Raw genomic sequence first — 26,000 nt, forward strand, 5'->3', positions numbered from 1 at the left:
AGGAAAAACCATCCGCTTTGGTCTGTTTTTCAGTTTTTGTTTACTGGGCAACTTCAAGAAAAACGCTTTGTTTTGGGGTCAGGAGTCCTTGTACGATTCGTTTTTTGTTTGGAATTGAAAATTACTTTAACATAAAAATCCACTTTTTAAGATTTTTGGTTCGATAATTGGAAAAAAAATTTAAACGGATCTTTATCCATCATACAAATGTAATTATGTTTTTAAAATTTTAAACTGTAAGTTAATACAACGAGTCAAAAACTAATGTATCTATTCCCTGTTAAAGGTCTGGACATATATTGCACATGCGCAGTGTATCTTTTCAGCTCTTCAATGATTCATCCAACACAACAATAACAACAGAAGAAGAGCGAGAAACCAACCACACGTTAAAAACAAATTAAAAGAACAATAATTTTCAAATAAATACTTTCAAAGTGTGTGATTTGTGTTTTCTATTCGGAATCGGATAACTGTTAAAAAAAACAACCTTCCATTATACGACGATCATATTGTTCTTTGACCAAACCACCTTAGGCTTCCGGGTTCGTTAGAATCAGCTCGGGCGTAGCATCTAAACAAAAACCCACGATGGCTTAAAACGGTAAGATCCATATATGTTCTACCGCTCGTCCATTGTTAGTCATTGTAATTCACCCTAACGTGCTACGGTTGGTTGACACACTTCACATAATTCGGGAAAGCCAACACTCGTACTAGTGTGAAATGTCTGCCCCTAAAAATGCCCAGACACAGTTCGCTATGTGGTCACGTGATGACGTCGCAACGGGTACTTAGAAAGTCAGTGACACTGCAACCTCTCCCAGCTGTCCTTCTAGCTCACGCTTGTTATCTACTTCATGACCGCCATACCAAACATGGTTCAACTGAGTAGAGTTTGCCTCCGGAAAGTAAGTATTGCTGGGAAGACTACATACTACGATTCTATAGTTTGCAGCTTTCGCTAAAGATTAGTAGTGGTGAAGTGGTGGTTAGAGGCCGTTTGCTAGCGAGTTAGCAAACTGCATCAAGCTTGTGTAAAACAGCCAATGTAACTGCTGAATGAGTGAAGTGTTTTTTGCAGGCTATTTGCCGCGTTGTATTTTATTTTTTTAAGAATAAAACATAATAGGCACTTAAAAGGTTAAATAGTCGACAGCACTACACGCGGGGTCTCAAAGTGTTGCACAGTGAGCCTCATGGTCACCACAGACAATGTAATTTGATGCTCTCTGAAAACATTTTGTTTTCCTTTGCTAACAACTTAGGTTGCCTCTACACAAACACGGCTGAGGTTATACAGTATAAAACCCACCTTACCTTATCCCTGTATACATACACAATGCTTTGGTTCAATTCCCCCTCCTTATCTCCCACCCGGCACCGCCGGCACAAAGCGACCTAGTAGGCATGCGCTGAAAATGTACGTTTGTATACAAACATGATGCAGGAACTATAAGTAATTTCACCTTTGAAATACGGATTTTCAATTACTGTAATTTATTTTTCTCTATTTTTGTTTAGCTGATATGCCACACTTAATAAACCCCTGCAATAGATTGATTTACTAGTTTTGTGCTTTATTTGTTGCTATGTGCTCATCAGAGAAAATAAAATAAAAAAGGGTCACTTGCAGATAAACAAATTGGATGAACCGCCATACCAAATAGCACATGAAGTGCTTTTCTAGACACTCATAGCGCTTTACAGAGAAGTGAAAACCTATCATTCTTTCACTCCACATTCACCTGTGGCAAGCTGCATTTGTAGCCACAGCTGCCCAGGGGTAGACTGACGAAAGTGTGGCTGCCCTCTGACCACCACCAAACATTTGTTCACATTCATACACCCCTGTGAGCAGGACTGGGAGTAAGGTGGGTGAAGTGTCTGTCCAAGGCATGGAATGGGACCCTGAAGTTGGTGGCTTCGCCACCGTCTAAGCCACACTGTCCCATAACAAACTAAAAGTGTCTTGTCTGACTGTATTTTGCAGTATGGACATTTTGTGGACAACATCCGCCTGTATGTCCGCGCAGGCACAGGTGGTATGGGTTTGCCTCGCCTTGGGGGGTACGGAGGACAGGGTGGAAATGTCTTTGTGGTCGCCACAGAGAACATGACATTGAAGAGGATCAAAGACAAGCACCCTCATAAACGGTTTCTAGCCGGCGTAGGAGCAAACAGCAGGTTTGTTAGTGACGATAGGATCTGTTGTATGCCAAATATAATGGTTGTTTATTCTTTGAATTTTTTGTATGTTGACAGTGTCCGTTCCCTGAAAGGTGAAAGCGGAATGGACAAAGAGATTTTGGTTCCAGTGGGTGTCACAGTCACCACAGATAAAGGCAAGATAATTGGTAGGTGCATAACTATCACCGTCAATATTATCACCAATATTAGCTTATACATAGTTCTGTTTGATGTCAACTGCTTTTGTCGACGTAAATCAGTCCGAGGGGCGTTGACATAAACAGGTTACGCTGTAATCTGTTCCAGGGTCAAATTGTCAGTCATAAAAAAGTAAGATTTTAACATTAGTCAAGTCAAGTGTAAAACTAATAAACCAGATTAAAGTAAATCTCTTACCCTTTAATGTTATGTGACAGAGGTGTTGCGAGGGAGGAAGGGTAACCTTATTGAGTTGACTTCATTGCACTTATTTTTACATTTTATTTACTGTCATACGATTCTTAAAGTGTAAAAAGAAATAGGGTTAGTTTGTGTGCCCAAGAAGTGAGTGTCATCATATTAAGACAAAACACACTGTACTTTACAATTGTTTCTTTTCTTCAATCAGCCATATTGAACTGAGCAGCCATGAATGTATATCGCTTTTCTACGTAACGATAACTTCCCCTTTCTGTTCTATGATTATATGTCACCTTTCCGCTTTGCCATCACTGGTACCATTCTCTGATGGCACAAAGAAAAAGTAAAACTCATGTGTAGGTAACCCTGAGTCCCATGAGACATTTTTGTGCACATTTTAGAGGAAGATTTTTTTTTCTCCCCAAAATTTGGTGAGGTTGTACTGTATGTTGTCACATTGAGAGTTATTGTGATAACAAGTTGTCCTGCTTTTCTTCTTGAAGGAGACCTTAATGCAAAGGGTGATCGTTTGATGGTGGCCAAAGGAGGACACGGAGGTTCTTTGTCCTCTGCTTTTCTGCCCAGTAAAGGCCAATCAAGGCAGATAAAATTAGACCTCAAACTCATCGCTGACATGGGCCTGGTTGGGTAAGTGTATTTATGGTGTGTGTCTATGTCTGTGTGTGTGTGATGTAGTGAAAGACCGCTACTCAAATGTGGCCTATGAACCTTGCTTTGTCACCATCAGGTTCCCAAATGCGGGCAAGTCGTCCCTGCTGACAGTTTTGTCTAATGCCACCCCTCAGATAGCCAATTATCCTTGTAAGTGCCTGTTATATATGTTATTATTGTATTACATTTATATAGCTGGGAGCATGTGGGTAAAGTATATTTGCTACTACATTTTGTTTTTTACATTAAAGTTATTAGTTATTACATATTTTGGCTTTCTCCCACTTCCAAAGACATGCACCTGGGGATAGGCTGATTGGCAACACTAAATTGGCCCTAGTGTGTGAATGTGTGTGTGAATGTTGTCTATCTGTGTTGGCCCTGCAATGAGGTGGCGACTTGTCCAGGGTGTACGCCGCCTTCCGCTCGAATGCAGCTGAGATGGGCTCCAGCACCCCCCGTCACCACGAAAGGGACAATATTTATTATTAGCTGAACTATTCCCTCCAAAGTGTCCCGTGTCCTACGCGCACGGAAAATCTATTCAGTGCTTAAACTCCAAATCCCAAATTTAACCTAAACTCTTTACAAAAAACACAAAACATTTTATTCTGTACCATTTTGAAATGCAACTCTGCTAATGACAGGCTACAACAAGTGGTCACAACAGTGAAAATATTGGCATTGTCTGCCGATACTTTTTAAAGAGGAGAAAGAGCTGGTTTACATAAACCTTTTTTTTATTGAGTAAAAATGATTGCTGTCGATATTAACCACACCAGCAGAACATCAGCAACAAAACTAATTTCTAGCTAAAGTAGTCACTTTTTGCCAAAATCACACCCAACAAACAAACTCTGTCATGTTGACAGCATCCTCCACTCTTACACTTTTATTTGGGCCAAAAGACGCACACACTTGGCTCAGCCAGTGATGCGTTCACGACCACAAAAACAGCAGGCATTTACATTTTCCGCAAAAGTTTGCGTTTGTAGACATTTTTTTTTGCTTTAAAATATCACTTGCATGTTTTTGGTTATGACATTTTTATAGAGCATGTAAGTGGGACGTGGAAACGTGATGCATTGTGGGTCTTGCTGGCGTCTGAATTGCTTATTTGTAACATTATTACAATGGTTGTGATGATCGCTTCATGGACGAAAACGATCTTGTGAGATTTGCCTCATTTCCAGTGTGAAACCAAATCCAAGGAACTCAAGTTAGTGAGCTAATAAAGGGACAGCAAATATTCTGGATAACAGCCATGCTACAATCGAACAACACGTTCAACGCCATCACATGTTGGTGTGTTCACAGTATTTTCAGACTGCTGTATTTGAATAAGAGGCATGTTTTATTATGTTTCACCATTTTTTTTCTTTCATACAAGGAATAATTGTTTGTTAAACAAACAATATTATGGAAACATTAAAATCGACAGCAAACTGTCAATTATTCATTTAAACAGCAGAAGTTTGTATGCAAACTACTATGACGTGAAACATTCTTTGGAACAATTCAACGAACACTTCAACGTGATCGTTATCTCAAACATGGATGGATGCTAAAAAAGGAATGGATTTTGATCTGGAAGGATATGAACTGAATTATTTTAACAGTACCAACAAGAATGGAGGGGGAGTAGCTGTGTATGTGATTAAGAACTTAAACTACAAACTGGTAAAAAAAATATCTCATTAGCTATTGATAAGATCTTAGAATGTATATTATCAATCAATGATTATTTATATAGCCCTAAATCACTAGTGACTCAAAGGGCTGCACAAACCACAACACAAACCACAACGACATCTTCGGTAGAGCCCACATAAGGGCAAGGAAAACTCACACCTAGTGGGACGTCGGTGACAACGATGACTATGAGAAACCTTGGAGAGGACCGCATATGTGGGCAACCCCGCCCCTCTAGGGGAACCAAAAGCAATGGATGTCGAGCGGGTCTAACATTATACTGTGAAAGTTCAATCCATAGTGGATCCAACACAACCGTGAGAGTCCAGTCCAAAGTGGAGCCAACACAGCAGAGAGAGGCTCGTCCACGGTGGAGCCAGCAGGAAACCATTCCAAGCAGAGGCAGATCAGCAGCGCAGGGATGTCCCCAACAAATACACAGGCGAGCGGTCAATCTTGGGTCCCGGCTCTGGACAAGCAGTCCATCCTGGGTCCCGACTCAGGACAGCCAGCACCTCATCTGTGGCCACCGGACCGGACCCCCTCCAGTGGGACAGAGGAGAAAAAGAAAAGAAACGGCAGATCAACTGGGACGGCGTGGCGCAGTGGAAGAGTGGCCGTGCGCAACCCGAGGATCCCTGGTTCAATCCCCACCTAGTACCAACCTCGTCATGTCCGTTGTGTCCTGAGCAAGACACTTAACCCTTGCTCCTGATGGGTGCTGGTTAGCGCCTTGCATGGCAACTCCCTCTATCAGTGTGTGAATGTGTGTGTGAATGGGTGAATGTGGAAGTAGTGTCAAAGCGCTTTGAGTACCTTGAAGGTAGAAAAGCGCTATACAAGTACAACCCATTTATCATTTATTATCATTTAAAAAAGGAGTCTATTTAAAGGCTAGAGTATACAAATGAGTTTTAAGGTGAGACTTAAATGCTTCTACTGAGGTACCATCTCGAACTGTCACGGGTAGGGCATTCCACAGTACAGGAACCTGAACGGAAAACGCTCTATAGCCCGCAGACTTTTTTTGGGCTCTGGGAATCACTAACAAGCCGGAGTCCTTTGTTTGCAGATTTCTTGCCGGGACATATGGTACAATACAATCGGCAAGATAGGCTGGAGTTAAACCGTGTAGTGTTTTATACGTAAGTAGTAAAACTTTAAAGTCACATCTTAAGTGCACAGGAAGCCAGTGCAGGCGAGCCGGTATAGGCGTAATATCAAACTTTCTTGTTCTTGTCAAAAGTCTAGCAGGCGCATTTTGTACTAACTGTCATTTTTTAATGCTAGACATTGGGAGACCCGAAAATAATGTTACAGTAATCGAGGCGAAACGTAACAAACGCTTGGATAAGGATCTCAGCGTCATTAGTGGACAAAATGGAGCAAATTTTAGCGATATTACGGAGATGAAAGAAGGCAGTTTTAGTAACGCTTTTAATGTGTGACTCAAAGAGAGTTGAGTCGAACATAATACCCAGATTATTTACTGAGTCACCTTGTTTAATTGTGTGGTTGTCAAATATTAAAGTTGTATTATTAAATAGAGGTTGGTGTCTAGCAGGACCGATAATCAGCATTTCCGTTTTTTTGGCGTTGAGTTGCAAAAAGTTAGCGGACATCCTTTGTTTAATTTCATTAAGACACGCCTCCAGCTGACTACAATCCGGCGTGTTGGTCAGCTTTAGGGGCATGTAGAGTTGGGTGTCATCAGCATAACAGTGAAAGCTAACACCGTATTTGCGTATGATGTCACCTAGCGGCAGCATGTAGATGCTGAAGGGTGCAGGGCCAAAGACCAAACCCTGGGGAACTCCACCATTGATATGTCATTGAAAAAACAAAACTTCCCGTCCAGTTGTGTGTATATATATATATATATATATATATATATATATATATATATATATATATATATATATTAGGGGTGGGCAAATTAATGTGTTAATTACACGTTAACTCATCAATCTATTAACGCCGACAATTATTTTATCGCACATTTGCGTATGTTGTTTACATGCTTTTATTTTGTTAACGCCTTTTCTTAACAAGATGGCATCTCCCGGATGTACTTCGGCTTCGAGGGGCTCTTGATAAAGATGGAACATTTGGCAAAAATACCGGACAATTCTGCAAATTTCATGGCTGGCTTACAGCGTGGTCACTCCGGGATCACTTACGACCGCCAGACAATTCTGGATGTGGATAGATTGGGCCGTTTTGGACTGATAGACGCGTTCTTGCTAGACCGGCTAGCTAGCATGGAAATACTTTGCCGGCTACATCCAGCGGCTTGTGAAGCAGCAGAGTATATGTGTTGTCTGTCTATTTATGAATAATGCAGACGAGGAGTGTTGGCTGAGTTCTTAACGTTTGCTTTCAGAGCGTGCATATCACAACATACAAGATGCTGTCATGGCGACACAACCTGCTCGTCACTCCTGTTGCATGCTGGGTAGGGTAGTTATTTTTTTCCCTGGCTCATAACATCACAAATAGTACCATGTATATGCGTTCAGTTTATCAAAGCACCAAGCAAACAATCGGAAAATTCCCATCATATCAATTCCTAGATATGGTCATAATTATTTTAAGTGCACTACGCAGAATAAACACAACATTATTAATATTGCTACTACGGATAATTTGATCAAAAATTCCCTAAAACAGCCCACTACCTATAATATAGGTTTTTTAACAAGGACTGATTTAAATTGTGTTTGCACAACAAATGTTTTGGCGCTTTTGTTCATGTGGGAGAATATTCCAATAAAGGTGCATTACACACTACTTTTGAATTCATTATTGGGCTTTGCGTATACAATGCAGTTAATCGCGATTAATCGGAGAAATAGTGCGATTAACTTCGATTAACATTTTTAATCGTTGCCCAGCCCTAATATATATAGATCGCCTAAGTCAAATATTGATACGTTTAATAACTGGGTTAAGGTAACTTTTTTACTGAAATCAGTCAAAAAATGAGTTTCTTATATGGACACTTCAGCATTGACCTCTTAAACCGTAACAAAAAAAGTCCATAGATGACCGTATTGACACAAAATATAGCCTAAGTTTATATCCTAAAATCACAAAGCAAAGCAAAAATTCAGGACATAATATTTTTACTAATGATTTTGATAATAATACCACAAGTGGTATGCTCGCACAACACTTAAAATCTTTATTATGTCTGTATGTGGAATTAACATCAGTTCTGCCAGTTTTCATAATCTATGACGGAAAGTACAACATTGATAACAAAAATACATTTTGAAAAATACGCACAGAACAAACAAAGTTTTCAAGAGTGATCTGAGAGATCAAAGTTGGGACAATGTATACAGTGAAAATGATGTAGATGATGAATATGGTAGCTTTTTTTTTAATACTTTCTAGATGCTTTATGACAAACACTGTCCATTGAAACAGTTTATTAAGAAGCAAAAGAAAAACAAACAACCATGGAGGACAAAAGGACTGAAAAATGCTTGCAACAAGAGTAATACCTTTTTATATAGAACATTTATAACACAAAGATCTACAGAGGCAGAAAATGAGTACAAAATGTATAAGAACAAGCTAACTGGCATACTACGAACATGGAAGAAAGAATATTACAATTATTGGACCAGAACAAAAACAAACACGGGGCATCCTAAATAGCATTGTTAAAAATTGTGTGGAAATGTAAAAAATGACAAGATGAATAAATTAGTTGAAAGCTTCAAAAAGTAGTTTGTGAACATTGGATCAATTCTGGAGGAAAACATTCCATATCCCGAGTCAGTTGAGGAATTCAATGACAATAAAACAGAAATCCCCACTCGATGTTCCTCGTATGTGTGAGAAAAGAGGAAATAATCAATATTGTGAAAAAATTTAAATCGAAGACCTCAATTGAATTGTAAAGGAATTAATATGGAAACAATAAAAAAAGGTTAAGAGATTTCAGAACCTTTAATATATATCAGAAACCTATAATTTCAAACAGGCAAATTCCCAGATAAAATGGAAATAGCAAAAGTCGTACCAATTTTTAAGACTAGAGACAAACACCACTTTACAAACTACAGACCTTTTTCTCTACTTCCAAAATTTCAAAAAAATATTGAAAAACTGTTTAACAACAGATTGAACAATTCATAAATAAAAATTAAACACTCACAGACAACCAATACGAGTACAGAGCCAACATTTCAACATCAATGGCATTAATCAAAATAATGAAAGAGCTCATCAATGCAATAGATAGCAAAACATTTGCTTCTGTAGTGTTTATGGATTTTACAAAAGCATTTGACATAATCAATCACAATATCTTAATAAACAAATTAGAACGGTATGGCACCAGAGGGTTGGTCTTAAACTGGATAAGACACTACTTAACCGACAGGAAGCAATACAAGAAGATAGGCGAACACATGTCAAGAGCTGAAAATATCTTGTGGGGTACCTCAGGGATCAACATGGGGACTATAATTGTTTAATCTTTATATAAACTATATTTGTACAGTTAGAAATGACTTAAAGTTAGTGTTATTTGCAGATGATAAAACTGTGTTTCGTTCAAGAAAGAACACAGACGCTAATACAAATAAAAACAGAAGTAATGAACAAATTAAAAAGGATTGTTTGACAAAAACAGACTATCTTGGAATCTCAGTAAATCTAAAATAATGCTATTTGGTAACACTAGAGGGGAAAGTCAAACACAAATAGACGGTATAAACATTGAAAGGATACAAAAAACAAAAACATTTTTAGGTGTGATAAACTGGAAACCTCATGTAAAAAATATACAACATAAAGTAGCAAGAAGCTTGTCAATAATGAATAAAGCAAAATATGTTCTCGACAAAAAATCACTTCGTATTCTTTACTGCTCGGTTGTGTTTCCATATCTGAGTTATGTAAAAATATAAGGAAACGACAACAAATGTGTGCTTCATTCACTAACGGTGTTACTAAAAAGATCAATTAGAATAATACATAATGTTGGTTATAGAGAACATACCAACCCTTTATTTATTGAATCAAAAATATTGAAATTCAATGACTTCTTGCATTTGCAAACAGCTAAAATTATGTACAAAGCAAACCATAACTTGCTACTCAGAAATGTTCAATAATTTGTCTCAACAGAATAGGAGAAATATAACCTTAGAGGAGAATATAATTTAAAACATTTGAATGCACGCACAACACTTAAAATCTTTATTATATCTGTATGTGGAATTACATTATGGAATGGATTAAGCAAAGAAATCAAACAAAGCACCAATATGATTCCATTTGAGACTTTTCAAAATACTATTGTTCACAAAGTACAAAAAAGAACAATTATAATGAAGATCGTGAAACTTTTATTTTTAGATAATGATTATGTATTTAATATTTGTTTACTTAATTACGGTATATTATTTATTTATTCAGTTTTCTGTGACAAACGGAGAACAATGAAATGGGATAAAATTGTTATGATAGGAAAAGGGGTATGATTAAATATGATCTGCTTCTTCCTGCTCCTTTTTGGACGAGCTGTAATGAAACAACTTGAAATATGCGATGCATCACATTGTATCTTATGCATATTAAAAATAAACTGAAACTGAAACATATAACTTTTTGTAGGCTGTTAGCGCTAGCATTAGCTAGCTGCTGGTTACAACAACATGAAGTATTTTTGAAAAAAATCAATGTCCCTATTTATAGATCAATAACTGTGAATACCTCAAACATTTCCCACATTAATGCAGTGTAATACAGACTCAAAATATATTTAGTATGAAACAAATTTCTCCAGGAGACACGTGTGACTTCATGTGACAAGTCCTGTTTCTTACCTCTAAAATTTTTCTCCTTTTAGAAAGAAAATTCACCCACTCAAAAATGGTTTGTCTGTAAGCCTTTACCCTCTTAGCAATGCTAAATTCCTCGCCTGTATAAAAATTGACTCTGTTGACGAGATACAGGACTAGTTTGGCAACTTACATAAATCTCTTGTCGATTGGACGTGCTCACATGCATTAATTCCACCAATTTTACTAATATTTTCAAGGTAGCAAGCCTTTAAAACATGGTCCAGTTTTTCTCGGTACACTTCCTTAATTTTTTTCTTCCACATAATAGCATAAAGCTTCAATATATAACCTTAGGAAGGTTATCTGAGTTCTTTGCATGCAGGTCATAGAATTTTACATTACGTTTTCAATGCGCTTACTCATATTTTAGCAAAACGAACGGGTACTGTACACCCTTACCCCCAACCTGATGTGTGCTTATTTTAGTTGCACGTATTAACATACTTAATTAATGGATATTGCTCATGAAATGTGGTTACAAGATTACATAAATTCTAATTAAATCTATGTAATTATATAATTTACAACACACTTAAACGTTCAAATGGCACCGTATAATCATCAAAAACGCATGAGAGACAAGAACTTTGTTTATGCGGCCTGTGAGCGCACATGTTTTTTTTAACACACACACATTGGCACAGTCAACCACGGACGCATTTTAGCTGTGTACGTCAGCCTTCAATAATGAAAACTGGCGTTTAGGAAATAAAAGACAATTAGGCCAAACACAATAATTGAGGGCCCATCTTAACATGTATAAACCTTAATTAAGCAAAAATATGATATACTCGATAAATGGATTGGGATATTCAATAGAATACTCGATTACTAAAATATTCGATAGCTGCAGCTTTAGTTCTAACATATTACGTATTATATATATATATATATATATATATATATATATATATATATATACATTATTTTCCGCACTGTAAGGCGCACCTTCAATGAATGGCCTATTTTAATATTTTGTTCATACACAAGGCGCATCACATTATAAGGCGCATAGAATAGATGCTACAGTAGAGGCTGGGGTTACGTTATGCATTCTTTAGATGGAGCTGCGCTAAAGGGAATGTCAACAAAACAGTCAGATAGGTCAGTCAAACTTTATAAAGAAATAAATGATAAATGGGTTGTACTTGTATAGCGCTTTTCTACCTTCAAGGTACTCAAAACGCTTTGATACTACTTCCACATTTACCCATTTACACACACATTCACACACTGATGGAGGGAGCTGCCATGCAAGGCGCTAACCAGCACCCATCAGGAGCAAGGGTGAAGTGTCTTGCTCAGGACACAACGGACGTGACGAGTTTGGTACTGGGTGGGTATCGAACCAGGGACCCTCAGGTTGCGCACGGCCACTCTTCCACGGCGTCCCTAATAGATTACAAACCAGCGTTCTGACAACTCTGTTCACTCCCAAAATGATTAAACAGCTGTTTTATTATTTTCCCCCGATTCAATAAACACGTACGAAGTCTGATTACTGTTACGGTAAATCAAACGTTAGTGCAATCACAATATAGTAACACTCGAAATAGTGCAAAGCAATAATATATCAATTACTCAACGTTGCTCAAACAATGTCACATAACACAACACACAAAATAAACATGTAAAGCTCACTTTATTAAGTTATTCCTCATCCACGAATCCCTGAAATACTTCTTCTTCAGTGTTCGAATCAAACAGTTGGGCGAATACGACATCCGGCTTCGTCTCGTCGAAGTCGTCATTAAACTAGTCAGTGTCGCTGCTGTTAATGTTAAATTCTCTCGCTGCTGCTCTATTCCCGTGTTCTACTGTATGACTGATCGCCTTGAGTTTAAACTCAGCACGCCTCCCGCAGTACTATATCCCAGCATGCACCGCGCGCTGCTTCTTCTACAAGGGAAAATAAGGTAGACGGCTGATTACCGTAGTTGCGAGACCTCTTGTGGCATGTTTAATTCGGACACTGAAGAAGAAGAATTCAAGGGATTCGTGGATTAGGAATAATTTAATAAAGTGAGTTTTACATGTTTATTTTGTGTGTTGTGTGACATTAACGTTTGCGCAACATTGAGTTATTGATATATTGTTATTGCTTTGCACTATTTCGAGACATCCTTAATGGAGTCAGTGTCACTGCTGTTGTCTAGCAGTTCAGTGACAATTCCTGCTTTCCTGAAATCATGTCTCTCAATAGGAGCCATTTTGGGGTCTTTACATAAACACACGAATGGAAATGAAACGGCACGGCCTGGTGCAGTCATATATCCCAGCATGCACCGCGCTCTTCTCCTACAGGGGAAAATGAAATCGCCGGTTGCTTACCGTAGTTGTGAAACCTGTTGTGGCTCAATATTGGTCCATATATAAGGCGCTCCGGATTACAAGGCGCACTGTCAGCTTTTGAAAAAATTTTAGGTTTTTAGGTGCACCTTATAGTGCGGAAAATACGGTATATATAATTTATTTTTATTACATATTTTCTACATTACACTTTTTGGTATGTACTTTTTTATATTAAACTTATTATATGTATGTTAATAAATATGTTTTCTTTATATTTATAAGTTATTACATATTTTACATTTGTATTTTTTCGTTATTGCAAAAGTATTCATTAATTTTATTTTTAGTTATGACATATTTCTGACATGTATCACATGGTCAACCACTTATTTTGAGAGCCATGAAAAATGTGTCTGTTTGTGCCATCACTTTAATAAACAGTGTGAAAAAAAATAACACAAATACTGTTAAGTTGCCATCCATCCATCCATTTTCTACCGCTTGTCCCTTTTGGGCTGACGGGGAGTCGCTGGAGCCTATCTCAGCTGCATTCAGGCGGTAGGCGGGGTAAGCCCTGGACAAGTCGCCACCTCATCGCAGGGCCAACACAGATAGGACAACATTCACACTCACATTCACACACTAGGGCCAAATTAATGTTGCCAATCAACCTATCTCCAGGTGCATGTCTTTGGAGGTGGGAGGAAGCCTGAGTACCGGAGGGAACCCACGCAGTCACGGGGAGAACATGCAAACTCCACACAGAAAGATTGAACTCAGGACTACTCAGGACCTTCATATTTTGAGGCAGATGCACTAACCCCTCTACCACCATGCTGCCCCTGTTAAGATGCCCTGTATTAAAGTTCACAAAGTGACTTCCTGTTCACTGCAAAGTAAGCTTTAAAAATCACCATGTCACAAGTAAACGAGAGGCAATGAATAGTTGTGTGTGTATAACCGCTTAATAAACAGGTGCTATGTATTAGTTATGACTTACTGCATGTTTTGCTTTACAGTTGTGATTATTATTTTTATTTTGCAGTCACAACGTTGCAGCCTGAGATTGGTAAATTACTATATGACGACCACAAGCAGGTATGAAAATCTGAAAACTGTCTTAATTGGTGCACTTGTGTATTCATACTTGGGTTTGAGTGCATAAGTGCATTTACTGTCAGTACTACATCATGTATTGGTGTGGTTATGCTTGCTTTTTCTTCATGTAGATCTCAGTCGCGGACCTCCCAGGTTTGATTGAAGGTGCACACATGAACAAAGGAATGGGACACAAGTTCCTTAAGCACGTGGAGAGAACCAAGTACCTTCTCCTTGTGGTTTGTATAACAACAACATTTATGATTCAACTTTTTAGTTGTGTTTACAAACACCATTTAGCTGATGATATAGTCCATTCCAGGGTCAACCTTTTGATGATTGTGGATACCTTTTGTTAAATTTAAGGAACTTTTTGATATTGTGTAACTTATAAAAGGTGTAAATTAGTTTTTAATGATAAATGTATATGTTTCATCATTCTTGTCACATAATTGGAAAAAGAAAGAAGTTAACCACTGTAAAAAAAAAAAAAAAAAATTCTTAGACTGTTTGCAACTTAACAAAATAAACATGTTTATGTGCATGTGTATAAATTGCACTAGATATAGATTTACATTATATTTGATATGTATCCTCTACCAGTATTTTCCATATATTCATATGGGTAAACTATACACTATATTGACAAAAGTGTTTTGCCACTCATCCAAATTTTCAGAATCAGGTGTCCAAATTACTTGGCCCTGCCAAATAAAATCAAGCACTTGGGCATGGAGACCTGTTTCTACAAACATTTGAGAAATAATGGGCCACTCTCAGGAGCTTAGTGAACTGTCTTAGGATGCCACCTGTGCAACAAATCTAGTCGTGAAATTTCCTCGCTCCCAAATATGCCTAAGTCAACTGTCGGCTTTATTAGAACAAAATGGAAGAGTTTGAGAACAGCAGCAACTCAGCCACGAAGTTGTAGGCCACATAAACTGACAGAGAGGGGCTCATAGTTCAAAAAGGTCGCCCACTTTCTGCACAGTCAGTTGCTGCAGAGCTCCAAACTTAATGTGACCTACTAATTAGCCCACGTACAGTATGCAAAGAGCTTCATGGAATGGGTTTCCATGGCGGAGGAGCTGCGTCCAAGCCACACATCACCAAGTCCAATGAAAAGCGTCAGATGCAGTGGCATAAAGCACGTCACTAGAGGACTCTATAGCAGTGGAGACACAATACCTGGAGTGATGAATCACGCTTTTCCATCTGGCAATCTGATGGTCGAGTCTGGGTTTGGAGGTTGCCAGGCGAACGGTACATTTTGGACTACATTGTGCCGAGTGTGAAATTTGGTGGAGGAGGAATTATTGGGTGGAGTTGTTTTTCAGGAGTGTGGCTTGGCCCCTTAGTTCCAGTGAAGGAACTTTGAATGCTCCAGGATATTTTTAAGGAGTTGGGCTTGGCCCCTTCGTTCCAGTGAAAGGAACTTTGAATGCTCCAGGATACCAAAATATTTTGGACAATTCCATGCTCCCAAACTTGTGGGAACAGTTTGGAGCGAGCCCCTTCCTTTTCCAACATGACCAGTGCACATACCAGGACATCCTCATACATATTAATAATAATTGTGCATATACCAGTGCACAAAGCAAGGTCCATAAAGACATGGATTACAGAGTCTGGTGTGGATGAACTTGACTGGCCTGCAAAGAGTCTGGACCTGAACTCGATAGAACATCTTTGGGATGAATTAAAACGGAGACTGAGAGCCAGGCCTTCTTGACCAACTCGATAGAACATCTTTGGGATGAATTAGAACGGAGACTGAGAGCCAGGCCTTCTTGACCAACATCAGTGTGTGACCTCACCAATGCGCTTTTGGAAGAATGGTCAAATTCCTATAAATTCCACTCTGTAAACTTGTGGACAGCCTTCCCAGAGGAGTTGAAGCTGTAATACACTAGCTGCAAAAGGTGGACCAACATCATATTGAACCCTATGGGTTAGGAATGGGATGGCACTTCAAGTTCATATGTGAGTCAAGGCAGGTGGCCAAATACCTTTTTTAAGATTTTGAAATTTAGTAACACTTTACCTTCCAGGTGGTATATGTGTGTCTGTCTCCCGCAATCATGTTCCACAAAAGATTGACTGTTATTTTAAAATGAAGAGTTTGAACAACAGGCTTCCGTAGTTAGTTAGCACGCGCACAGTCACAGTACAAAGTTTGCGTTCAGTATTTGTTTCTACGTTGTAGAAATGTAGAAATACACTGGCTGTTTAATGTACATTTTATTCTGTTGTATGGACACATTACAAAGTTAGCAGTCAGTATTTGTTTTTACAAAGTTTGCTGAAATACACTTGCTGTTTTATGCCGTTAAATATATTTTGATAACAGTTTGTACAAGTTTACTTTGCTAATTAAAGTTAGAATTTCAATTATTCTTTACCATTAAGCGAGCAGCATTTACCAACCTTCATCATGTATAATTTATATTGTTTTTTTTCTGTTAATACAACAATACAGTTTGATATAAACATGATTCCTGCATGTATGCGCATTTGTATAACTAGAATCTGTGCTATTCCGGTAGGAATTACATGTGAATGCCACCGTGGAAAACGTGCGAACCGTCGATATGCACGAGTCAAACTGAAATGTTAACTGTTAGCATGCATCAGGTACCAAGTGTTATGACTCAATGGTGTGCTTGTGCGAAAATGCTATAGACAGATTAACATGTTGATGCTAGCATGCCAGTTAGCAACAAATGTTATGTCAAAGACATTTAACATATCAGTTTGTGGCATTACATTCTGGAATGCATTAAGCAAAGAAATCTAACAAAGCACTAATATGCAGAGGTGGGACAAAGTCATTGTTTTGCAAGTCACAAGTAAGTCTCAAGTCTTTGCCCTCGAGTCTCGAGTCAAGTCCCAAGTCAAGACAGGCAAGTCCCGAGTCAAGTCCAAAGTCAACACTGGAAAGTCTCAAGTCAAGTCCCAAGTCCTACATTTTGAGTTTCGAGTCATTTCAAGTCCTTTTAACCACAGACTAATACATTTACACAGATTGTGTATGCTTTTAAAACGCTGTATGTATTTAGTATTTTTTTAAAAAACTGTGCTGACATTGCACTTCATAATAGCACTATTAACCAGTTATTTTAAACATTTAACTCATTCCTTTACAGAATGAACACATTTGAAAAAAACAAGTGCAACTGTACTTATTTGCACAAAGGTGTTAACATTGTATTTCCATGGTATATTGCATTGTAACTAGTTCCACAGCAGTTTCTATCCTATTCTTACCTTATCTCATTGATCTCATCTCATACTGTATGTGTGTTGATGTGTGCGTACACATGAAAAACATAACTACATGAAAATAACAAGGAACAGAGTTGTACTTTTTAGATTTCACGGCCCTATGGAATATGTACACATTCTTAATATAGTATACATTTTAACTGACCTTTATTTGACTATGTTTGTCTTTTTGTAGGTGGCTAAAATATGTGGTGCTGCTGACCACCGTATAACGTTACGTTACTGTATGTGATACAATGACTAACCTAACATTATGTGTAGGTACCTCATGCAACCCTGCTTAAAAAAAATATCACTTGACAAAAAGTATGAATAAGGTAGCGAACTGCAGTGGACGCAACAGTTTGTCGTGTTTGCAATGACGTTATAACCATAGACATAAGTAAACGCAGCATTGGCTGCTGTCACGTGAGCAATTTGGCCGCCATCTTGAAGTGGTGATGAGGAGCCGGCAAGCAGCCTAAACTGACAGTTGACAGGTAGCAAACAAAGATGCTGGGCTGGTGTTCAGCGTTTTCCTGCTCAAATGACCGGACTGTTGAAAATAGGAATCGGTGGATTACTTTTCACAAGTAAGATTGAACATTAACATGGTTGTATTTTGTGAAAAGAATATTACCACAGAGTTGAGAAGGAGCAAAGATCTTCAATTTGTATGTGAAAATCACAAATAAATCTTCTGGGGGAGGATGACGCCCCTACATGTATTTGGTTTACAAACTTTCAGCCCCACCTAAAACAAAATTCACCAGCCGCCACTGATTATGATGCATTCTCATTTTAGGCAAAGTATTAGACAATACTGTCTTAACAGTATAATTGTAACCAGGAACAAGTCTTCAAGTAACAATATTCAAATACTAACATTTTTGGGTAAGACAGAATTAGCTTTTATTCTGAATCCAGTGAAACAGATTTGTGGTTTTAGCTGATATAAAGACTTTCAGGTTTCATATGTTTATGTTTAAGTATTTGGCAGACGTTTTTATCCGAAGCAACATACATGAAAATTATATATAACAATCACTGTAAACATGATCATTTAAGGGATCACCACTCCAAGATGGCGGCCCCGCGTCACGTCAGCGCCAGTAGGCAGTAGATCTCTGCTGCGTACCCTTATAAGATGTCTATTTTCATAACCTTATTAGTGAGTTTATAGCCTCACTGATTTAACTAAACAGCAAATAAAAGTTACGTTACTCAGCCAAAAAATGTTAACTTACATTCAAAACTTACCCTTCTTTGTGCATCTTCAAATGTCGAACGAAGTTGGAAGTTGTTGCGTCTCTGTCTGTAATCTTCGAACGAACCGCAAGCTTTACATACTGGAATTCTTTTTTTGTTGACTAACTCGTAGTTTTAATACCCTAACGAAACAATTTTTGGCATAATTTTTCCTCATTGGCGTGTTGCATGAGAGCTCTTCTACGTTGGTTTTCATGCAATTTGATTGGCTGAATACTGTGTGACAAAAATAACGTGGATGTAATTTGATTGGCTGTTGTACTGACAGGTAGCGCGCACACTGTCATCGCACACACGCTGACAGACACGGACAGATACGGAGTGCTCCTGAATAACTTTTTAATCGTTGGGTTTTGTGGAAAGTAGCAAGTAATGTCAAGTCAAAAGGCTCAAGTCCAAGTCAAGTCCCAAGTCATTGAAGTTAAAGTCTAAGTCAAGTTGCAAGTCTTTTTACATTTTGTCAAGTCGAGTCTAAAGTCATCAAATTCATGACTCGAGTCTGACCCGAGTCCAAGTCATGTGACTCGAGTCCACACCTCTGCTAATATGATTCAGTTTCAGAAGCTGTTCAAACTACAAGCGTTTTTATAGTACAAAGAAAAAAATTAGATAATCTTTTTTATCTCCGAGGTGAACCATAAATTATTTAACTATGTATTTATGAAAATGTTATTGTGTATATGTTTGTCTAATATTTATGTATGCCTTTAATAGTTGTTTACTTACTTATTGTTTATTAATTTACTCATTTATATATATTCACTGTTCTGTTACAAATAGAACAAAGACGTGATAAAACAGCTATGATATGAAAAGGGGTAGGATTAAATAAACTGTTTCCTCCTCCTTTTTGGATGTGCTGTAATTACACAACTGGAAATATGTGATGCATTACAATGTAAGTGTATTTCATAGATGCTCAAAATAAACTGAAAATAACTAAACTAATTAACTAAAAAGGTGAGTGGAGTGTGTGGATGGTGCAACGTTTCCAATCGAATGAGAATTGTGGGGTATGCAGAATTTTGTATATTGCCCATTTATTCTCAATGGGTAGAAATTCTGAGAAAAACAAGAATTTGGGGAAAGGGAAAACATGTTTTGCCTTCGATATCTCAGAAGAGTAGTAAATGTGGATTGTTGGAAGGTCTGAATTTGGTAAAAAAAAAAAATGTTGCAAAATTTGGGGCATTGGAGAGTTGAATATGCAATAATTTTAATGTGAATATCCTGAAAATATGGGAATTTCAGGAAAACTGCACTTTTTTGAAAATTTAGTTCATACCACAATTGTGCTCGATTATATGAATGGGTTGGTGTTGGAATTTTTCGATTTGGTTGAAAAATATTGACGCAATTACAGTTTTTAAATTGAGAATTGGTAATTTGGAATTCCTGAATTTTCGTAAAAAACAAGAAGTTGTACAAGAACCACCCCAACTAAGAGGAACGTGTTAATAGTAGAATGGTAGGAATTGTTTGAAAAATGTGGACTGTGAAAACTTTGGGACAAGATGTGAAAATAAGGCATTGGAAAACCAGAAGCTCCGGGATTTCTTTTTTTTAATTGAAGATGAGGGAAACTCCTGGTAAATCCAGGTAATGCAGGAATTTGTGGCATTCACACAATAATACATTGATTCATTTTTGTTGTCGAACAACATATGTGTGTTAAGACTATCAATAAACAACCTCAAGTTGGTTTTTTCATCTCTTATTTAAAAAAAATAAATAAATAAAACGTTTCCGTATTTGGCCAGCTAAATTCTACCATTCGGGGAGGACAGAGTAATATATCTCATTAAACTAGCAGTGTACAAATTGCAGCCTGTGCTATAATGTAATAAAGTAGGCAGCAACAAACATAAGATATAATATAAGAAATACATTTATGATGATATTAATTACTAATACCGTATTTCCCTGAATTGCCGCAGGGCATCTAGTATGTGCCTGCCTTGAATTACTGCCGGGTCAAACTCGCTTCGCAAAATAATTAGCGCATGCCTAGAATTACCTTCTGGTCAAACTTGTGACGTCACGGGTGACACTTCCCCTGTCATCATTTTCAAAATGGAAGAGGCTGATTTCAATACCGGTAATTTGAAATCGCATAAAGGGAAAAAGATTAAGAGCTATTCAGTAGGATTTAAGGTCCAAGCTTACATCACACTACAATGTCTACTGCATGCCTTTGGTAAGTGCCAGAGTGAGAAGAGGTTTTAAAATAATTAGCGCATGCTTACTTTTACCGCAAGCCTGTGGTAAGCGAAAGAGTGAGAAGAGGTTTTAAATTAGAATAGAATAGAATGAACTTTATTGTCATTATATTTGCTTATAACGAGATTAAAGACTCCAATTTAAGGTGCGGTAGTGGGAACAAATATGGGGTGAAATAAATGATATAAGAGGTAAAAAGGAAAAACTAACAATTGAAATAAACAGACTACTATCCAATAAAAATAATAAGCAATCCTGTACAATATACAAAACACTAAAGAAGTACAAAATACTGTACAATATACAGAGCAAGACAAGAGTACCGAAGTAATAAATAACAATCAGTGTCGGACGTATTGCACTCGAAGGGTAGTATTGCACTGTAGGATATTAGGGCATGATATTGTATAGGGGTGAATTATTATTATTTTAAGTTACAGTTCAACATGGTGACAGCTTTGGGAAAGAAGCTGTTTCTGAGCCTGTTTGTTCTGGCTCTGATGCACCTGTAGCGCCTGCCTGATGGTAGCAAGTCGACCAGGGTGTGTGCTGTCTTTGGTAATGTCTTTTGCTCTGTTGAGGCAACGGGAGTTGTGTAAATCCTTCAGGGAGGGCAGGGGACAGCCGATGATTAATTTGCGCCCCGGCGGCAATTCAAGGAAATACGGTAATATGTTTTTTAAATATATGTAAAAACATTTTGTTAGCCTTTTTAATGAAATATATGAATATATAAGAATTGTTGCTGATTATGCAAATTTTATGATATCATAATGGCACTATCCGAGCCAGACCCCTATCTTTAAAAGTATATTGGTAATCTGCTGTTCTACTAGATCAGGTGTCGGCAACCCAAAGTGTTGAAAGAGCCATACTGGACCAAAACTACAAAAATAAATCTGTCTGGAGGCGCAAAAATTTAAAAGTCTTCTATAAGTGATATAATGAAGTCAACACATGATATACGTGTCTATATTAGGTATTTTAGCCTACTATCAAAATGACTATGTGCCGCAGGCAGACACAGATCTTCGTTGACAGAAATGTTGACTTGTAATATTTATTCTACCAATTTTTACAGCATTGAAAAACAGTAAAACTAATGCTTCTCAGGGTGACATACCTCATCTAAATTAATGGCTTAGAATGGCCAAAGGTATTGATGTCTGTGTCCACATTAAAGGAAGTGGCCGGCTGTCTTTTTCAAAATTGATTTATAACAATCTATGCAAGTTGGGTTACGTTTGCTGTGGTCTGGAACAACATGGCTCACAACTATCAGAAATGCAGCCAATTTTGCACACAGATAATATATCATGAGGAATGCAGATATAAATTAAATACACAGAGGATATAGGAAATTAAATTAGCTCAAATATTCCTACAAGTGATGAAATACGTTCATAAAGCTAGCTTAAATAGCATGTTAGCATCGATTAGCTTGCATTAATGCATTAACAAAATATGCTTGGTAAGCACTCCACACAAGTCAATAAGATCAACAAAGTTCACCTTTGTGCATGCACACACAGCATAAAACGTTTGGTGGACCAAATTAGATAAAGGAGTGGCATAAAAGACATCTTTCTCTAACATCGTTGAACATCTGTTGTAAGCAAACTACGGTGACCGCTATAGGACAAAACGGCGCTCGCCAAATACTCTCATCAGTGAAGCATGTTTAATATAATCAGTGGCATTTCTAACAAATGGGGAGATTTGTGTCATGTTGTCCTCCTACAGAAACCCTATTATAACGAAAATATATATTTTCCCCAATCTTTTTACATTTTCATGAATTTTTTAAAAAGCTCCAGAAAGCCACTAGGGCGGCACTAAAGAGCTGTAAGTTGCAGACCCTCGTACTGCATATGGTGTATATGTATACTGGGAGAGCATGTTGAAGTTTGATCTCTATTTTTTTAGGTTGATGTTTGCGGATTCCAGCTCGCGAGTCAAACAGCGTTCAGGTCGACCTTTGAAGCGGTGCAGCTTCTCACTAAGGTGACATTCATCAAGACAAATTTTCTGTGTTTGTCTTTAGAGTGTAAACTAAAAATGTCCACTTTCTGTCCTCTTCTTTGTGGACTGCAGGAGCTAGAGTTGTACAAGGAGGAGCTTGTGAACAAACCAGCACTACTGATAGTCAACAAGATGGATCTGCCGTATGCTGAAGAGAACCTGGAGCAACTAAAAGAGCAGCTACTAAACCCAGAATGTAAACAATTAAATTATCACGCACCATCACTATTAGAGGTGGGAATCTTTGGGCACCTCATGATTCGATCACGATTCAAAAACTACAATTTGATTCAAAATAATTTGATGCATCCTTAAATAATGTTGCAGTTTTACATTTCTTTTGGTTTCCGGAAATAAGCTTTCATTACTTGCAACTTTTAAAAACAGTGCATTTAAATTGATTTCCATTACATTTATTAGATTACCGATAATTAATGAATTAATAAATGTATGCAAAACTGGAACAGATAAAGGATGGTCAGATCTCTAGGTGAAGTGACTTGCTTTAGTCAGCCAAATTTTACAACTGTCTGCATTACTTTATGTACAGTAAAAAAAATAATTGATTATGATTTTACAATGACCAATGTCCGAAAGGCGATGCATCTAAAAATCAATGATTTCCCCCACCTCTAATCACTATACATATACTGTAAATATTAATCATGTTTTAAATGAGCTTGTCTTCCTGTAGATTACTGCAGGACATTGCTGCCCACTGACTTGATACCAAAGGGTCACATGACATTCAGGCACGTGGTTCCTGTCTCCGCTACTACCGGGTTTGGTGTGGACCGATTGAAAGGTTTAATTCGGGAGTCGCTCCAGGAGGTAGACGCCATGGATACTGAGCCCTTCCGTCAGGAAAGACTGCAGCTGCTGACGCGATCACTGTAGTTAGTGTTACATTAAAATCATGTTATTAGTCCTTTAAAGGGGTCAAATTATAATTATTTTTCTACATTTAAAAATCTTCTGTGCTGTCTTCATAGTATTTAATGGTGTTGCGTGGATTATTTTTATGGATTATATTCAAGGCGCTTTCTGACCATCTCTTCAGGATGTCCTGTTTTGTGGGCGATCTTATTTATGTGACTTCAACTCGGTTGCGTCTTCTCCCCATGTTTGATATAGTTTTAAGCGCTCCCATATGGAGTCTACTTACAGATATTACTTTAAACTATACACTACTATGGAGGTATGGTTTTATTAGAAATGGCAACAGCGGATAAAGCATGTTCATGTACGAGACATCAATGAAGCAAATTCCAAACGTCTCGTTTCCCAAAAGTAAAAAGAAAGGCAATATGGTTTTATAAATATTTTTGCATGGCCACCATAGTTTGATTTTACATGTTCGGACTCATGCGGATCCCAAATACACAATCCATCCATCCATTTTCTACCGCTTATTCCCTTTCGGGGTCGCGGGGGGCGCTGGCGCCTTTCTCAGCTACAATCGGGCGGAAGGCAGGGTACACCCTGGACAAGTCGCCATCTCATCGCAGGGCCAACACAGATAGACAGACAACATTCACAAAACAGGTACAAATACAGGGTTATGGGTGTGGTCACCATGATGTCATTTGCACAATTTCCCAAATTATTTTCTTTAAAAAGCTAAAAAATGTATACATTTGTTGAAAACATTTATTATGAATTACTTTGCCCTTTTTTCAATTGTTGCTGCTTTTTATACAATGTACTTATTGAAATTTTTTTCAAGAGTTTCCAGACTTTTGAGGGGTTTTTGTTAATTAAAAACAACTAGCAACAAATCTAGCATCTTCTTCTGGTGTTATTATAAAATGTACTCTTATTATAAATGTATTTCTGTCCCTCGATGTCCCTGATGAAACAAGAGAGCCGCAGTGACCATGACGTCACGCTTGCTTCGCACTGCTGCTCAAGTTTCTTTTCTTAAAAGACGCCACTGTCCTCTTAATATTTGCACATTTTGTAGATAGCTGTCCGCTGGTGTAGATGGAATGTATTAAAATTATGTCCACATTGCATATATGCTGACAACGCTCGAGACAGTCACATTGGCATGCGTTTTGTTAACATCCGGATTCAGGAGCATGGATTTCGGTGATCAAAGTATTTTTTTGGTGGTCAAGTTTTCGGTACATCACTCAATAGTGCGCAAATAATGGGCTATAAACAGTATACTGATTTGTAGTGTAACAGCCAGTGAACGTTAATGTTTTATGTTTGTGTGGTTTGGATTTGATGTTAGTTTTTCCCATGTTTGCAAACACACCGTCCGTGCCGGAAAAGTGATTGGCAGAGAATGAAAAAATTTTGTGTGTCCGGCGGTGAAACGCGGACTCACGGGTCGAAATTGCGTACACTGAAGGTAAAACGTAAAATATTACAATTGTATTTTTTTCTGGGGGCTACAATATATTACATTTCTGTAATTTGTTCAGAGAAGTCCTGCAGGATTTGAGCAGCCATATTTTGTATCAGATCTACGACCAACCCGTTTTTGTCTTTTCAACCGGACATCGACCGATCCATACCACATATAGATCGATCCAGAGGCTCACCAAACTTGTATTCATACACATACAATTGTGGTCAAAAGTTTACATACACTTGTAAAGAACCTAATGTCATGGCTGTCTTGAGTTTCAAATGACTTCTACAACTCTTATTGCTGGGTATTGTGGCCAAACAGCTATTTTTTTGTTTTCTGACCACAAAACTTTTCTCAAGAAGGTCTTATCTTTGTCCATGTGATATCAGATGAAATAAAAATTGAGATGTTTGGCCACAATACCCAGCAATATGTTTTGGAGGAGAAAAGGTAAGGCGTTTAATCCCACGAACAACATCCCTACCGTCAAGCATGGTGGTGGTAGTATTATGCTCTGGGCCTGTTTTGCTGCCATTGGAACTTGTGCTTTAAATGGGACAATGAAAAAGGAGGATTACCTCCAATTTCATCAGGACAACCTAAAATCATCAGCCCTGAGGTTGGGTCTTGGGCGCAGTTGGGTCTTCCAACAGGAC

The 26,000-nt window shown here is 37.9% G+C and overlaps 1 protein-coding gene across 2 annotated transcripts; it reads left to right on the plus strand.

Annotated features, from left to right (window-relative positions):
- The first annotated feature begins 495 nt into the window (after nucleotides 1-495).
- gtpbp10 (GTP-binding protein 10 (putative)) lies at nucleotides 496-24,760 on the plus strand. Of its 2 annotated transcripts, none has more exons than XM_061915575.1 (10): nucleotides 496-604; nucleotides 1,994-2,187; nucleotides 2,266-2,357; nucleotides 3,093-3,237; nucleotides 3,338-3,411; nucleotides 14,155-14,207; nucleotides 14,339-14,446; nucleotides 22,887-22,964; nucleotides 23,055-23,178; nucleotides 23,677-24,760. In XM_061915575.1, exons 2-10 carry the CDS (start codon nucleotides 2,048-2,050, stop codon nucleotides 23,877-23,879), a joined length of 1,017 nt encoding a protein of 338 aa, XP_061771559.1. In that variant the 5' UTR covers nucleotides 496-604; nucleotides 1,994-2,047; the 3' UTR covers nucleotides 23,880-24,760. The 2 variants fall into 2 exon arrangements, with proteins under 2 accessions (XP_061771559.1, XP_061771558.1); XM_061915574.1 differs by lacking the exon at nucleotides 496-604 and adding an exon at nucleotides 730-911.
- The last annotated feature ends 1,240 nt before the right edge of the window (nucleotides 24,761-26,000 follow it).

The sequence above is a fragment of the Nerophis ophidion genome, linkage group LG11 (genome assembly GCF_033978795.1).
Source record: "Nerophis ophidion isolate RoL-2023_Sa linkage group LG11, RoL_Noph_v1.0, whole genome shotgun sequence".
Taxonomy (NCBI): Eukaryota; Metazoa; Chordata; class Actinopteri; order Syngnathiformes; family Syngnathidae; genus Nerophis; species Nerophis ophidion.